Source organism: Mya arenaria, chromosome 7 (genome assembly GCF_026914265.1).
Source record: "Mya arenaria isolate MELC-2E11 chromosome 7, ASM2691426v1".
NCBI lineage: Eukaryota > Metazoa > Mollusca > Bivalvia > Myida > Myidae > Mya > Mya arenaria.
In genome coordinates this window covers 41,425,776-41,444,900 of record NC_069128.1, presented here as the reverse complement: position 1 = coordinate 41,444,900, position 19,125 = coordinate 41,425,776, and the positions used below count along the sequence as shown (strand labels likewise).

The 19,125-nt window shown below is 31.6% G+C and overlaps 1 protein-coding gene across 2 annotated transcripts in view; it reads left to right on the top strand.

Moving 5' to 3' along the window:
- The first annotated feature begins 480 nt into the window (after positions 1-480).
- The window catches only part of LOC128240187 (uncharacterized), a 41,649-nt gene continuing 23,004 nt past the window's right edge, over positions 481-19,125 (top strand). Inside the window, exons 1-8 of one of the 2 annotated variants that reach the window (XM_052956708.1) lie at positions 481-676; positions 3,214-4,264; positions 4,554-4,616; positions 5,715-5,777; positions 5,871-5,933; positions 7,521-7,583; positions 7,802-7,887; positions 8,211-8,323. In XM_052956708.1, the coding sequence (XP_052812668.1) occupies positions 3,371-4,264; positions 4,554-4,616; positions 5,715-5,777; positions 5,871-5,933; positions 7,521-7,583; positions 7,802-7,887; positions 8,211-8,235 (1,257 nt within the window). In that variant the 5' untranslated portion in view covers positions 481-676; positions 3,214-3,370 and the 3' untranslated portion in view covers positions 8,236-8,323. The remainder of the gene's footprint in view (positions 677-3,213; positions 4,265-4,553; positions 4,617-5,714; positions 5,778-5,870; positions 5,934-7,520; positions 7,584-7,801; positions 7,888-8,210; positions 8,324-19,125) is intronic. The other variant, XM_052956709.1, reaches the window with a different exon arrangement.

Genomic DNA, 19,125 nt, shown 5'->3' with positions numbered 1-19,125 from the left:
TTAAATGGAGCTAGATGTCCTTGGTTTCGAATTTCGATTTAATGTCAAAAATTTCATGATATTAAGCGACATACACATATTCATCAATGTTCAATTCTACTTCGTTGCATCTTAGGCACATGCTATTTCTTGTACCGTTCTTTTTTTACTTCACCGGCGTTCTCACAAATTTAGCTTAAAGTATCAGCACAAGAATCCTTTTATATAAACAAATAATACAAGTTTTAGTTTATGCATTTCACAATCAATATCGAAAACCTACATTCTTGTTTAGACTTCTTGGTGTGTCCCTTATTGAAATAAATAAAGAATCCATACCACCACAACATAGATATTCCCTTAATTAAAGCTGTTTTCGATTGAAAGTGGTTAATATCATTTCTTAAAATATTCCTTAAGTGACATGTAGACAGTGAATATCGTCTCTTAACAAAACTGTTGACTGCTCCCGTAGTAACTAACGTCAGTTGTTTACATTGATATGCATGCTTGTTTTTTTTTTAAATCTAATAATTATTTTAAACCGAGTTTTAAGAAGAGGTCATTTGGGAATGTATTCAATATTTTGGATATTTGTGTTTTCTTAATGATTGCAAATAAGGGTTTAAAGCCTAAGATAACAATAAAGGAGATATAACTTAAACAAGGAAGTAATTTGCTTCTGAATACAATGCAGGTTGGTTGACCTCGGTTGTCTGTAATCATGTTTACAATTTTGAAATACACACTATTCAATCCATGAATACAATATTTGAGCTTTTTAGATTCATGCTTTAAGTTATATTCACTAAATTGGATGGCTTATGTAACCTACAGTGCTTACGATGGGATTTCAGTAAAAGTTATGTTACATTAAATAAGATAGAGGCTTAAGTGTTAGCTTTTACATACTTTTATTGTTATTTTGGTGTGCTTTCACTTGTCTTAGAGACTTAATTACATTCAATATGTTTAAAATGTTTATTTCGGAGTGTGTTCAATATTTGGATAAATTCTTTTTTTTAAAAATGATATCCAAATGTTTTAAGTGTTACAAAGCTAAAAGCTAAAGAGGCGATCTTATTTAAATAAGGAAGTCATTTGCTTTATAAATACAATGCAGCTTGGTTTCTCCGGTCTTCAGATGCCATAGGGAGAGCATATGGAATTATGATTTGAAATCATCGTTACTCATTCGATTTCTTTTTCTTTTTTTAACCTTTATGATCCAGTCATTAACATACGATTCAATAATCTGTGACGACTGAAATGACTTTTGCTAACGCTTTATTTTAGTCATAGTATTTCTATATTAAAAAGTCCGACGCAGATTGCTTGTAATATCGATTGATACCAAATGATTTAACCGAATAGTTATGACAAAATTTAGGTGGTTACATGTATATTATCGACTTATCGAATTAAATGGCATTAATACATAGCTAAAATAGCTAAAATAGATGAAATAAATACGGGAAAAATTACCTTAACCATTAATCGACAGCACATCTTCACACACACATAATGCAGATAATGTTATAATATTTACATTTAATTCGCCCCTGAGCATACTTATAGCCGCACAGTCTGAAAACGTTTTACTCCCTAAAACCCGTACCATTCAAACTAACATGCTATTTGGAAATGCATTTATGGCTAAAAAAGTGCGCATTATTTATTTAACGTATTGAATATGATGTGCATTAATACAAACAGAACGTTATGCATTGTCCTTTATATACCGACTCTCGATAAACTTTCTTTTGTGATATGTCAATTATCACAAATGTTAACATTGGTTTCATTCTCTATGGCAATCCAACCCCAAACAATGTGAACAACTCCAAAATAGTTGATACTGTTCATAAATTCATACAAGACTCGAATCGTTTCTGATCATTACCTGACTAGCAAAATTTCCCCAATATGGTATGTACCCAACTCCTATTCTTAGAATATTGTAAGTTTAATATAAGTGTTTTAAGCCTTCAAAACAGAAAGTAAATTTTTCAACAAGGAAATTATTTGCTTCTGAATATAATTCAGGTTGGTTCGTTGGTAATAAGCTCTGTTGTTCAGAAAGTTTACAATTGATTTTTTAAACACGCTCGAGTCCGCTTCCTGAGTCAAATTCACTAGAACTGAGTGTCCGTGTGCAAGGCCACAATAACCTTCCCTGACAAGGGATCGGACCCTTGACATCTTTGTCGGGAGGCCTCTGAGCCCACCCGAATGCAAGTGTGATTTCTGCGGTCTTCAGTGATCATACGGTATTTAAGATTTTAAGATCCACAAAAATCATCTCATATATTCATTTTTTTTTAAATTTAGCGTCTTTCTTTAAAATACATTGTTCAATGATTTATCACGACTGAAGTGACTTCTGCTTAAGTTTTAATGGTGCCTGTTCATATTCCTGTTTGTATAGTCAATCGAGTTACTCGTGTATTTTTACAGTTCTTTTTTGTTAGATATTTCTTAAATGATTGCTATTTGTTTATTACTTTATAGTCAAAATGCATCTGTTTTTTCATTATGTAAATTGATTTTGTATATGCATTGTAATATTGTTTACACTGTTGAGAACTAAAGACGCGTTACTATTGGACAAAGACTTGTTGATTGTTGATAGAATCATGTTAACGATTTTTTGTCTCTTGATATAATGGAGTTGGCATATAATCATCTGGCTGTGAATATGACGCGATGTCAGTAAGGGAATACATAATGTTTTTATAACAACGGTGTTTGTTTAATGTTGTTTTTCTGTACTTCTCCATCATGTTTACGCATTATTGATACTCTTCCATCATTTAATTTACTGATGCATCTTTGTTATATCATACACACTAGTGTAGCTTAACATAACACTTTCTCATATAATTAATCGATCGATAAACATTATATTTAAAACGTCTCTGTTCTTGTTACGCCTTAGTAATTTGCGTTTAAAACGATTTCTACGGAGAAAAAACTGTTCATAATCTGTGCAAACGTGATTTTGTTGACAGCTTTACTTGCCTTTAGATTTATGACACACTCTCTATTATATCGTTTTAAAACCTAAGATTGCCTTTTAAGCCTAAATGAACGATTGAAACTAAGTCAAGTTGTTACTAATATGTTTAAACGTGAGTTCAATGGCAGCGTTAACTGACCTTAGCTTTATTACACACTCGTGATTATCTGTTATTCTTGTGATCTTGCTAATCATACATGTATTTATATTTTCAGTGATTCATATACTCATATGAAGATATAGGGTTTACAGTGAAATAATTAATAATATTTGACAAATAATCATCACTTCATCCCACAAACCACACACACTTGTTTATTAAAGAACGTTTTGACTTCATTCCTTTTATCTTAAACTGCATTACCAAAAATTATGGCTTCAAAACAGATTCAGTGTGAAATGTGCAGTAACGAAAATGCAATTGGATATTGCAAAACCTGTGGATACCTTGGAGAAACTTGTATAGATATTCACAAGATAGGAAAAATGTTTAAAACTCACAATGTCAGTTTGAATGAGGAAAATAATGATAACCCAAAGATCACTATGCGGGACATCACTGAAGAGAGATGTAAGCAGCATCCGACAGAGAGAACGATATTTCTTTGTAAAAATCATGATTCCGTGATCTGTGGCAGATGCCTTCATTCAGAACATCATTCTTGCATTAAAGAGGTTGTTGACTTGCTGCATGGAGATATAAACATTGATTGCGATAAAGTCAACACGATGAAATCACTGTTCAATGAGCTAAAAGCAGACATTCTGTTTTTGAAAGATGAAGCAGAACACAGTAAGGAGAGCTACAAGAATAATGCTGATCAATGCGTGGAAGATTGTATGGAATTACGAAATAAAATAATACAGCGTGTAGATGAATTGACAAGTAGCATTAAAGACGGAATAAGAGAGAGATATGAAGAAAATATAAACACCTTTTCCCATATTACTAAGATGTGTGATGAGAAAATCAAGTGGTGTGACAATGAAGAAATAAAAATTGATGATTTCGTTGACAATAAAATGGCTGGGCGCTTGTTCCTCGTGAGTAGACATTTTGAGAAAGAGGTTTCGGACGCAAGATCCCACCTCAAAGAAATTAAACACATACACACGTTTAAAGGGATTGGCTTTAAAGAAAACAAAGTTATTCTAAAATGTGTGTTTGAGGACTTGGAGGAAGTTTGTGAACAACATGAAGAAGTTACAGGGAGCGACGATGGACATGCCAACGACGTTGTCGCATTCATCACAGAAATTAACAAGGTATCGCTTATTGTGTTTGTTGCTTAGATGCTCAGTAGCATAATTCCAACTTCATTACGAGTTCAACATCAACAAGATTGTCGATATATATATTTTTTATCAATGAATTAATTTGCACTTTATGTTTTTCTAATCCGTACATGAAATTTCATTTATTATATGATTTGGTTTGTCGAAGTATATCATATTGCATTTTTTATTTCAATATCAAATATGACCAAATACGACCGATGCTATCATCATTTTTAAAAACGTGTATCATTTTATGTTATATGTTTTCATATTTTAGACACGGCGAGAGCTCACTGCATTGTTGAAAAAGGCAAGAAATGAATTAGACGAATCAGAAAAGGTTTGTATTTTCGATTTAATGTTAATATGAACCCTCTGTGAAATAATCTAAAACTGGGTTTTTGTCTGTCTGTGTTGTTTGGTACGGGTTTATCTCTAGATAAGTGTCTGTTAATGTTAGCCTTGTGTCTTTAGACAGGGTATTCGTTCGAATGTTTTGTAAACCAGTGATAAAAATATAGCAAACACTCATCGGGAAATCCAACGCATTTTCCCTTCTGATTAAAAGGGAAATCACTTGTAAAATATGATTAACGAGCTTAATCGTCATGGCATAGGAAATATATTGTATTAATCTGGTCGTTATCATACAATCGGGTGTACCAAACAGGTAGATTGTAATTATAATGTTCAGACCTTTGTAATCGTTGCCACTATACATTAAGAATGCTGGGTATATACAGGACTGGTGTTATACTTGAACATAGGTACACTGTTAAGTGTATTTATTAGGCTGATATTTTAACGTGTTATTTTTAATACGAGTTTGGTTTTTACTTTAGTATCATCTTTGCACATTTCTGTATTAAATCTATGTTGCATGAATATCAATAAAATCGTTTTATGCTTAACAGCGCCATTGAACTATGCTACTAGTTTCATTTGTAGTATTGCATTGGCTTTCTAGAAGATAACTGTATGCAAAATATTGATATTTTGTTAATTACAAAAACTTGAAACGTTACGAGAAACTGGGTTGAAAGTTTAAAATAAGGCAACCTCTAAGAATTAATTGGCCTGCTTCCTCAAATTCACAAAAACTTAAATCCAAGCAGAGACGTTTTAGAATGCCAGTATCACCGTTCATCTGATAAGAGGATTTCAAGAGGAAACATAGGTTGACGTACTATTCGTAGGTGTTTAGTTTTATTTGTATATGTAATATGTATTGTCATAATTCATACGGATTACTAATGTAACCGCGCCCTCAGTCACAGACAAGAACGTAACTATGTGATGAGCTGAAACAAGTGAAACAAGACCTCGATAAATCAGAAGAGGTCAAACGTTGTACAAAAATGATGTTTTAATGAAATATGTATTATCGTACTAGTAATTCATACTGGTTACTAATGTAACAAATTAAATACATGTTCAGGCAAGACAGTCACTGAGTGATGAGCTGAAACAAGTGAAACAAGACCTGGATAAATCAGAAAAGGTAAGATGTTGCACAAATAGGATGTTTTCATAAAATATGTATTATCATCATTTAAACGGATAACAAAGTAACAAACTTCATACATGTTTACAGACAAGACAGTCACTGTGTGGTAAGCTGAAACAAGTGAAACAAGACCTGGATAAATCAGAGAAGGTAAGATGTTGCACGAATAAGAATCTGTTCATAATAACATATTTATTTTACTTTTGGCTTCAAGAGAGCAAACAATCGAGGGAGATTGGATTAATATGAGAACCCGTACATATGATCCCAAATGTTTAAGTTTATTGAAAAATGAAAGATTCTGCATAAATATACTCAAACATATGAATACTTATCATTCACAGAGTCGAGACTGTACCTTAAAAATTGACATGTTCCTGGTGTCATGTTCTCCAACATAGGTAATCCGATCATTTGCATTTAGGGCTATAACTAACTAATTGTTATCAGTTTGACGGATATACATGATACCCAGCTTAATGGATGTTTAGTAAAGGTAAACGAATGTTGTTAGTTTCGATTTTCCTGGGATAGGCATGATTACCGAAAACACGAGTTCTTACATAAGTGTTGATTCATCACTTCTTCCAGTAATGACAACAACACTCAGTTATTATTCTGCTCGAGATTTAACATTTAAATTTTCAGATACCACAAATATATCTTGATAATCATCAAAATAAAATTATTTGTGTACTTATTTGACATGATAGTTCTTGTGGTAATGTAGTTTGTTGACGTTTTACTAAACTTGTACAATGAACTTGTATTGGATGTATGGTTAGCCTTTTCAAAATGTCCCTTCCGGTAAAAAACGTTGATAAAATTAGTAAAATGATTCATTTTGTTTGGTTGAACTTGAAAAACACTCCCGTAAACAAACGCCTAATGTCCTTCCTGTTCGGCCACATACTCCGTTGATATACGTACTGTAGGTTATGCTAATTGAGAAACCACCGCTCGTTAATCGTTGCATGCAAGTATAATACTTGACTCTGTAGGAAAAAAAAATTACAACTATTTTTCAATTGTAAAGTCAACAGTTGATTTCCAACGGAAAACACTGCAAATATTAATTGCGATTTTAAAATGTTTACGAAACGGCGAAGAAAGATATTTTCGACCAAAACAAATAGAACAATGTTTGTCACAAATACTCAAAGCAAAACATAAATGATGGTAGTGTCAAATAGGTTAAGTGTTATTGTAAGATAATTATTATAATATATTTTTATATATTTATGCTTGACATGCAAGAATTGCGACAAGTGTATATAAATGAAAAATATGTGTAGATTAATCTCCAATTTATCTCATTTGAAATAATATTCCTAGCCAGAAACTACGCTACCTCATTTGGAATAATTTATTGTAAATAGCATATTCTAATCCTATGAACAGCTATAAATGAACATTTACAAAATAACCCTCTCTTTGTTAATATTCACAGAAAGTACAAATACAAAAGTATACGTTAATCGAACACATAACGAGCAAGAGAAAACTTATTGTCCGTTGTTTCCTAATCTAAACAATACATGGTTTAAAAGAAAATCACCATTCTTGATAAAACATTATTTTTATTAAGTTGCTTTATATCGTTGCAATATGTTTCTATATCATTTAGGCAAAGTAATTATTCTCGAATTAGAATTTGAATAATATCAAAGCTCTTTATGTACTTTAATAAATGCTTACCTGTTTCACATGGCTGACGTTGTTTTATGTTTTGTTTAGGCTAGAATGGATATCGAGGCGGAGTTAAAAGGAACTAAAGAAGACTTGAATCGAGTTGAAAGGGTAAGCAGTGATAGCTAAAATACAACGTAAGGACGAAAAAGAACAGTGTTTGTTTAAGACTGATTAATGTATTAATATGCAAATAAGCGATGGTTCCAACGCCTTTTGGTAAAATATATAGTCATACTCTGTTTGTTATGTTGTGTATATGTTACTCGAAATGCATTGATATACCAACCGTAAATAATTAAAGTCATTGATTAGTTATATGTTTTCAGGAAAGAGTAATAATGCCAGCGAAGTTCCCACACATAGAAGATCACTTGAACTTTAAGTTGTCCTTAAATGACTTCGTTCTATACAGGTACTTAAACATCAGTAATTGACAAGGAATTGTAAAATTTCAATCTTGATTATTGTAAATTGAATTAAATGTCATTGCTTTATTATGCTTGAAGTGGTTTTAAATGTTTTCTCAAATAATTTGGGAAATGTAAGTTGTTACGTGTAGTTCCTTAATGGAATAATGATAACATTTTTTAAGCATTAACAGATGCGTTGCATTTTAGCCGATGTGGTCTGTTGTTTGAAGGATTGTGTTCCTATTATAAGAACATTTTCGAAATTACAATGAGTGTTTTAATATGTTATAGAGCGGAATTTTATTAATGTAATTTGGTTATAAAGGGAGTCAACCGACTGGAACAGTTGAGGTCAAGACCAGCATAGAAGAAACGTTGAATGGCCATTTGTGTTGCATCTTTGTGTTGGATTTTACCTTCCCGGATGGCATTCAGACGGTAATATTTTATGTAAATGTCTTCCCTTTATCAGCAATGTGTTTCATGCTAATATATACTTAGAAAGGGAATTTGATATGCTTACAATACATGATCATATAAATGAGCACGTAAACCAATGTTCTGTTCATTGTTTGATATTTACGGACTTATCCTCGTCTCGTAACACGTTTTATGTTGTGTGTGTTTTTTTAAAGTTATCTTAAACAAAATAAAGAAATATTTTTTTACGGAAAAAAAGAAGATCTAAAAAAACCAGCACTGAAGCAGTGCAATTAACCCGTAATACGTTAACGTAAAAAGAAAAGACAGGCAGTAGGGACAGATCAAAGAATATAAATGGCGTTAAATTGTAGGCGGCAAAGTCTTAGCTGAATTATGCAAGTCATAGTTACGAGCTTATTTAAAATCAATTAATGTAAGTAAATAAGTATATATGTTTTTCTGTGCTAGACCCTTCATTTGAACCGATATATTTGTGTATTTAAAATCAATAATCGGTATACATTTTGTTAATTAAAGCGCAAAACACATACTAAATTATGTTGAAGTGCATTCATTATTAAACACAATCGCAATGTGAATTAAGGAGTTTTAAGTATTAAAATGTTAATGCAAACTTTTATCACGTAGCCCTTTAAGATTTAAGTTTTTTCAAAACATTTAATACATTAGAAATCATATTTTACACAAGTTTATGTCAGTAAACTATCGTTTTGTGATGAAACGTATAGATTTTCTTGGCAATTTGTTAATAATGTAGTGTTAAAAGATGATGAGTGTCGGATTATCTTTATCATGTGTTTGTCCGGTAAGAAATAGAAGAACTACCTCCCTGTATTGCAATGCAATGCAAATATCTTAGCTTAATGGCTAGCACGCATACAAATCACAATTGAAACAAAATACGTTTAATGGTTTTAATCTTTATTTAAAATTGTGACGTAGTTTAAGATAAGATGACGTCATAAATTGTTAAATGATCATGACGTTAATTCCTTTTGCAATTATATAGTATATATAGTACGGAACGTCATTTCAACTGTTTGTTTTACGAAATTAAGAGAACATATCAATTCAACGCATTACACATTTTGAACGGAAAACACACACACACATACACACACACACACACACACACAAACGAATATATATATTTAACATTTATATATATATATATATATATATATATATATATATATTTAACATTTAAACTGTTTGTTTTACAAAATTAAGAGAAAATATCATATTTAATATGGAAAATGAATTACTTTATTCAAATCATTACACATTTAAAAAAAGAAAATATACATTATGGCTATATCGAGAGTGTAACTCATTCAAGGTGATAGTTTGTATACAAACATAAATATACATATTCGGTAAAAAGAAGTGAGACATGTATCTAAAGCATCGTATTTGATCAGCTAAGATTTTTTTTACAGTATGTCTAATTCCGAATGGGAAATGACATGTGTTATTCTTCTTTAACACATATAAGCATTAACTGAACAATCACAACAAAGACCTCTCTTTGATAATATTCACTTCAACCAGTAAAACGTCGAGGACCATGTGGCCCGAGCTAAAACCCCAAATGATCATGTTAAACATCATCTCCCCCTCCAAGACCCAAAATGAAAGAATGGCATGTCCCTAATTTTAAGCGACCAAGATTAGAATTATAGTCATGTAAATATATATATATATATCAAATATATTCGCAACAAATGGCCTTAAAACAAATGCTATGGACAATGCCTAAAAGGTACTAGCCCTAAGAGAACCTGATCAAGATAAAATATAATATTTATTTTTCAGTTCTTTTTAAACTGTTTAACGTCTCAACAGTCCCTTTGGAACAACAAAATTGTGCTTTAACTTCATGATGTGACCAATGGATAATCACGACAAAATAAGCTTATATGAATTATGAAATTAGTGTTTCCACGTATAAGCAGAGATGTTATCAACAGTTATACTATTCCCACCATGAACACTAAAACCTAAGATATAATTGTATGAATGACAAAACGAATATTTAGAGTACCTGATAATGCTTTTTCAATATTTTCTGATATTTAAAGTAGTTGTCACACAACACATCTCGTATATATTCGTTCATGGTTTTATTATATGTACGACCGTTGAACTGAATATATATAACACCTTACGAGAATAGTTTGCAGTTTAATACTGCGATTATTAATATAGCGTAAATTGAGTGAAGTACATTAATGGAACAATATTAGTAACATAATTTAGTGATTAAATCAACTTTGAAAACCACTTTTAAATTAAGTTGTAATTACTTCCTTTCGAATAAAACAGAATATATCTGTTAAACCATCATATATAGCTAAAAATTGTTTTCAGCTAAAAAAAAAACTCATCCGTTTAAATATTTTATTTTGGAAATAAACTCAACTTGCATTTATAAAGAAAATGGCAGGCCCAATTTTAAACCTGATGTTGAAGCTTATGGCTTCAGTACTAAATATTAGTTTGCGAAAACAATTGTTAAAACAAAATTCGATGTTATAGCATGTATTTGCTATGTTTTAAAACTAACTGACTTTGTATAACCAACTTCCGGGGAAATTAACACAATAATTAACTACTACACTTAGATAGCCTCCAATCATCATACCAACTGTATAGCGTGGTTTTCACCCAATCTTAGAGTCGACCATATTCTCTAAAAATGACTTTGATTTGACATTCACGTATCATTAACTCATGTTCTATCATAAAACAAACAATACAACTGGTAGAACGGTTTTTAATCTAATGTTAAACCACTCATGATTAGTTTTGACTTTGAACCTTTCAAACATTTTTTTTAAAAAGTGACCACTGGATCTGTATGACTGATTATGAAGGAATGACAGTCTACGTCATTATTGATTGAAGGTTTAGGCGAGGGACGTCCCTTGGGTAAAGCAAAAGTTTATTCGAAAACGGGGTATTTAGAAATTTAAATAAAATACCAATACAACTACAAAAACAAGTATACAAGTATTACTAACATATTTTTTTGAGAGTTCAGTGTAGGATTGTTTTTTTATTTTACTCGTGAACGGATGTTTTTCTATGAAACTTGAGAAAAAAGATACGATCTAACACTAACATCATGAAATATCCAATGTTTACATTATCGAACTGTTCTATGTACCGTAATGTTATGTAGTTGTAAAGCTAAAAATAGAAATGTTTGTTGTTAAAATGCCACGTTTAAATGTGTTGTTTTAGATTAAGATTAGACACAACATTTGAATATATTGAATCACATCTATGAGTGCATGTATGGGATGTGATATAATGTGCTAGTAGTCGCATAACCTAATAACATAAAGCAATAAATGTATAAACTGTAAAAGTGACATTACTTTTCAGTTAGATAAAAATAAAATTGGTTTAAGGACTATCGTGTGATACAAGAATTCAGTTGAATTCAGTTGAAACGGCATCGACATGCCAAGTAATCGAAAAATCAATTCCCTGAATGACATTCTATGACTTCCTATAGAAATAAAAAAAGCAAAATTATGTCAATGATATTTATTAGGAAGTTTCAAAGAAGGAGTTTGGCAACCGATTAACACATACAGCATGAATTTGCAACATGATAAAAGTATGTCTATTTAACAACATGCTTGACAAAATGGAGCTTACAGACGTGGTCGACTGACGGAGAAAAAAACTGAGATAAAACCATCCTTCTTGCGAAAACTCAGAAACCAATTTGGCATCCAGATTTACAGGATGTGTATTTTACCACTAGATGCAGGGCCTCCTTACCCTTAAGCTCTTCAACAATAAAGTATAAAAGACATATCATTTACACAATTCTTGTATACATACTATATCAAGTTGTAAAAACTTACATAACATCGCTATTTTTTTGTAGACAAGTGAAAACAAATAGATTATTTTATAACTAATTTGCATAAAAACATAAACCTTTCACCATAAACATATGCTTATAAAATTGAACAATCAATTGAATCGATGTGACCGTATCGGTTCCCCAAAGCTGAATTACTTTACATTCATATGCGCAAGAAATACTCGTTTGTATGAATCACTCGTGCTTATAAAACGCCACATGTCGGTTATTCCATTATAAACAAGGAAAATTAGCTTTCTTCTAATTCGTTTTACTCAAACGTATTTCCCTGAATAACATTCTATAACCTCCGATAGATAATCGATTATTTTTAATATGATGGACGGTTTCATATTTACCCAATGTTGACTGGTAATGACATTTTAAACTTCTTTTTGCAAACTTAATATCGAAGACAAAGTTTAAAGAAAACTTTACACATGTCGATTTTGCTAGATTCACTTATAAACAAAATCCATGATTTTCGACATTCTGTCCTGTACTCCATCGTTGACAATAGACGTTTCACCAGCAGATCTTTATAAATGATCACTATATTTCTGAATATCGTGAATATGAGGAGCAAGTGTCATAATAAATTCATCTCACATGTTCGTATAAGATATCAATAAACACCTTATACGAATAATCCCCCAACAGAGCTATTAAAAGAGTGTCTTCGGCTTCTGACGTCTGTACGAGGACACTTTTGAACAAAAAACTCGTAGTTCACCCTGTATAGGTGAGAGTTTTTGAAGTAATTTTTTTCGCGAACAAGTAACCTAAGGAAGCGGAGTGGAGTGCAGTGAAGCGACCGTAGTTTCTTATTCACGAAGAAATTATTTAATAAATTCTAGCGTTAGCCCCCCCCCCCCCCCAAATAGCATTAGCCATAAGATTAAACCGTGCGCTTGTTTAAAAGACTTGTCAATCAATTCATTATATGCGCCTGTTTAAAAGACTTGTCAATCAATTCATTATATTGTGATGTTATTTAAATTAGCGACTCTGAAAATGCGCTTTTGCATATGCAAACATTAGGTGTAGCTATATGCGCATGCGCAGTTATAGCAATTAATTTAATCCTAAAGGGTCGTCTTCACAAATAAGAAACGAAACATTTAAAAAATCTAGCGCCCCTGATTGTCTGACAATGTAGGGCAAAGACTAATAAAAAATCATGTAGAGACATTATCAATTTGGATACACTCATCCTTCATTTTAGATCAATGAATCGTTAGTAAATCTTGACACAACCTGTAAGTTCTACCTATGATAATCATCGAAATGTCTCAATATATGTAAACATTGCTTTCGTTTTATAACTTTGTATATACATATAAATATGATTTATCTATGCCGATTCCGCCATGAATCATCAATGCCGAATCGAATAACTTTATTACAATATTTACATATTTACTAAAACCGTAACTGGTAAAGCCACCGTATACTATGATGAGAATACAGCCTACGAAACTTCTGATAAGCAATAATTTCGTGCTAAGCTTAACAATTTAGAATTTCAAAACATTCGCGCGTGTTTAAAGGTCCGCCTTCTTCTATCATTCAAAACACACTTTCTGCAACATTGACAATGTGTCAAAAAGTGAGGTTGAAACTCGATCCCCCCTTCTTTATCATTGAGAATTTACTTCATATCATCTAAGTATTTCATATTCATCTCTGGCGTTTCCGCCGTGAATCAGCGGTGCCACTCATATGATCTTCAGATTATCTTTCTTAATAATGCGATCATTCTATAGTGCAGTAACACTAAGCATATAATAAGTATGTACAACAATCTTTCAATAACACATATTTACAATATCATTAGAAATGATCAGATGCCATCACATTTAAACTAAACACACTCCACAATTCCCAGCTTTTTCTAAGGAAAACATATTATAATGGCTTGTCATTCAAGACAGGCAACTCATCTGTCTAGCAATTATTAGCCAAATATTTAATTATATTAAATTAATATTCTTTAGAATACTGATTACACAAAAAATTCTTACTTATCTCTCGGTTTCTTAACAACTCAACTTAGGAAATAATTAAATTAGTATTCTTTAAAATACATATTTTAATGCCAACATTCTAAATTTTAAATATTCTAAATAAAAAAATCCAGAATTATTTAGTATTGCTTCAGATCTTTCTCGTTCAATCAGTGAATATTAAATTCCATTTATAATACTTCTCTTTATATGTTTACTATATGGCCACAGCTACGGCTGACGCTAACAGGTAATATTATAACAGAAAACCACAATAGGCGAGAAACCATTTGAGCCCGGCACTTGAACAGGAAGTGACCTCAGCGAAGAACCGCTGCCATAAGTAGATACCCGTCATTGTTTTGCATCGTTCTCCTACGTGTTTTTCTCAAAACAATATAAAAAAGACACCTATATATTCTTTGATACATTAAAAACGTTTTAAAGATTTAAATTACGTATTTTAATGGCTAAACATAAAGAAAGTGTTTTAAATCATAAGCTTGTATAGTCTTTATCTAATTGTGCTGACACACATACAAAATACATCGTATTGTATTTTCAAAATGGTTTACAAAAGCTTTAAAGGTTGTGTGTCAGATAAAGCTCAATGGCGCCTGAGCCCTCCGAAAATATATTTTTGTAAGAAAAGGTGAATTATGGTTAACAACAATCATTATGATCCTTAAACGAATTTCTATGTTAAGTGAATTGTTGTGTACAGAAAATTAGAATTGATAATAAATGGATAATATTGAGAGCATAAATGTAATAGATGTGTTACAATTAACCAATTCTTCTTAAATTGTCATATAACAAAATATTTAGAAAAAAATGTGGACGATTACACTAAGAAAAAACTAGAAGACAAAAACACTAAGAATAATCTATGTCATCAGTATACGATTTTGCATAGTACGCCATTTTCGTTGATGTCATCATGCATGCCAATATAATAATAATATACATTTTAAGCTCTTGGATGAAATATACATTGACAATTTGACATGCAATACGACTTTTTTTGCCACGGGAAAATTGGCATGCATAAAAAGGTCACATATCATGTTGATATCCGCATAAGGATAATTGATAGCATTAATGTCTTTTTACACATAGAATAGAATAAACCAATTGTAATGCTACTCGAAATGCCATACTAGGTTTGCATGTTCTACGATGCACAGGAGTGCAACTAAATAAATGACATGATTCCTATTCAACTGAACATTTGGATATAGGCGTAGAAAAAAATTAATATTTGTTCCATGCGTTAACTTTATGCATCCATATTAAATATAACCAGTAAATGATATGTTTCAGCCATAACACTAATTAATTAAATGCATTCAGATAGTTGTTTGCTTTTCCACATTAATTCTTTAAAAACACATATTACTGATTGCGAAAATTGATATTGTCAGATTGTACTTGCAAATACATAGAAAAGTTCGTCATAATATTTCATAATGCATGAAAGTGTACATCCCTAAAACTTAACAAGGCAAGCATATCATATTTGATTTGGTAACATGATTGAAATGTAACTTTATAAATGTAACAACATAAACAATCTAGCTCATTATCATTAAGTACATTTAGCAAATACATACATTACATACATAATAATTAAGGATTGAGGAGATAGCTTATAGCAAGTATGTATACCTCTCGCCTAAAGCACACGTTGAACGAACTGTGTCTGCAACACATTAAATTGTATGATAACTGCTTGCACCACATGATTTTAACGTTTTCTAGATTTAATTCCTACACAAATAAAATTAAATTAAAATAAACACACTCATATACCATTATAACCTTTGACCTGCCCTATAGAGAGGTATGTTTTGAAAAGACGTGTCCGAAAAGCTTGTATGCCATATGGAAATTTAATGATGTTCAGAGGTCAAATCAATAACACTTATCACAGTATGTACATTAAAACCATTCCTACCATAAAATCCAGACATGAGAAAAAGTGATATGAATAAGAAAAGGAATAGCATTAGTACAATGCTACTAATTTAGTTTCTGATATGCACAGCTAGGTTTATAAAAACAAATCGTGTATATATATGCATTCCTGGTTGTATTATATGTATAATATCGATTATATCGAGTGGAAAAAAACAACTATAAAAACTGCTTTTTAAATCAGTTGTAGCTGCTTCCGTTTAATATATATTTATTTTTAACACTTTAAGTTTGCAAAAATTTAATTTAATTTTAAAAACGATCACAAACATTTAAATAAGATGTTTTAGAAATAAACTTACCGGGGATAAGGAAAATGGCAATCCCATTTTCAAACGTTTTCTTGTAGCTGAATCTTTGAATATTTGTTTCTGAACAAAACATTGGACGAAAATTGTTTTTGTTCGAATATAAATTCGATGCGTTAGTACGTTTTTACACTGTTTCCAAACTATTTGACTTATTTAACTTGTTAAACGAACTTCAGGGGAAATTAACAAAACAATCAACTAATACTTTTAAATAGCCTCCACACGTCATGTTAACAATGAAGCGTGGTCTTCACCCCATCTCGGAAACGACCCGTGTACAAACGATGAAGAATATTCTCAGAAAATGACTGTACTTTGATATTCACGTATCATATACCGACGTTCTATCATAAAACGAACTATACAACTGGTAGATCGGCTTTTAATCTAATGTTAAACCACTGATGATTGGTTTCCTCGTTTAACCGTTCAAATATTTCTTCAGTAAATAGTGACCTCTGTTATGTTGTTAACGGGTCCATGATCTTTTTTATTCGTGCATAAACATTTCTAAATAGTATTGTACATGCATTAAAAGTGGTTAAATGAATGTTAATGAAGGAATGACAGTCTACGTCATTAGCGATCGAAGGTTTGCGTTGGGGACGTCCCTCGGGTGTAGCAAACGATTAATCGATAACGAGGTGTTTATAAATGTAAATATAATATAAATAAAACTACAAAAATGCGCATTACAGTATTACAAACAGATTTTGTTCAGTGAAAGTGTTTTTTATTATACACGTGAAAATATGCTTTTCTATGAAACTTGTGAAATAAAATACGATCTAACACTGAAATGACGAAAATTAGAAATGTTTGTTGTTAAAATGCCGCATCTAAATGTGTCGTTTTATTTTAAAGCATATGTCGATAAGTTTAAAAATAACATTAGACACAACATTAGAATATATTGAATGATAAATAAATTGACCTCACATGCTCGACAAAGATATCAATAAACAGCTTATACGACTCTACACCCAACAGAGTTATTGAAAGTGTCTTCTTCCGGTTTGTAAGCGCACCGCGCACGAGCATTGCGAGTAAGCCCACTAGCCGATACATTGTAATTAGAAAGGCCGTGATAATAATCTAATGTTTATCTTTCGGAATATATATTTTCTATTTATAAATCTGTATTTATTAGTGAGATATGAAGAAAAAACTCGTACTGTATATATGTATAGGTTAGAGTTTTTTAAGTAATTTCTTCGCAAATAAGTAACCTATGGAAGCGGATTACTTAATTAATTCTAATCGACTTAGTGTTAGCCCATCCCAAATTGCATCAGCTTTAAAATTAAGCAGTGCGCGTGTGACGTCACTTGAATCAGCGTTGGCACTGAAAATCCACCTTTGCATATACAAACAGTAGGAGTGGCTATATGCGCATGCGCAGTTAAAGCAATTTACTTTATCCTGAAAGTCGTCTTCAGGAATAAGTAGCGATTTCTCACATTTAACAAACGAACATTTTAAAAATCAAGCCCCCTGATTGGCTGACAATGTAAGGCAAACACTTATATATAATCATATATAGACAATATGAATTTGGATACACTCATCCTTCATTTTAGATCAAAGAATCGTTAATAAAACTTGACACAACCTGGAAGTTCTAGCTATGATAATAATCGAAAGGTGTGTAAACATTGTTTTTGTTTTATAAATTTGTAGCAATTACATAACATTCAAAACTTCTGTACTAAAGCCAGGGCAGAGAAAACCAGCAAAGTCACTAAACATTTGCCCTTTTAGCACTTCTAATCAACGGAAATAAATATATATTGTAAAAGTAAAAACTTTAGCAGGCACGATATCCCTTCTTCCTAAACTGCAAGTTAGAACCAACTGAAAGAACTACTTCAGTATTAATGACCACCCACTTCTGTAGTAGGTCCGGGAGAAGATCCACTTCTACCGCCAATCCTTCGGTCTGTTGTCTGGTCACTGTGAGACTGCAATAATAAACGTATACACAAAAATGTCTCTACAAAGAACATCATTTATAACGTATTCACATGAATCCATTCGGATAACACTCATGGATAATGACTTAGAATTTTTACATTCGTATGAGTCAATAATACAACAATTTTACATTTGAACTAGTACTGGACACGTAAGCGTAAACTTTAACGATTCATCATTGGCGATTCCGCTATGGATCAGCCTGTTAAAACTTCAATTCATAACAATATTAAGATATAAACTAGCACTTGTGATTGCACAGTGTTCATTGTACGATGTGTTTTATCTATGGCGAGTCCGCCATCAATCATCAAAGCCGAGTTTTATAATTTTATAACACTATTTGAATATGTACTAGTACTGTAACTGACTAACTGGTGAAGCCAGCGTATACAATGGTTAGAATATAGCCTTGATTTTCATCAAAGAAAACTGTTGATAAGCAATCATTAAGTGTAACGCTTAACTATTAAGAATTTTAACTTTCGCGCGTGTTTAAAAGTCCACCTTCTGTCACTCATTCAATACACACTCCCTGCATCATTGACAATAAGTCAACCAATGAGGTTGAAACACACCCCGCTTCTTCTTAATCATTGAAAATTGACTTTATATCATCTAAGTATTACTTATTGATCTCTGGCT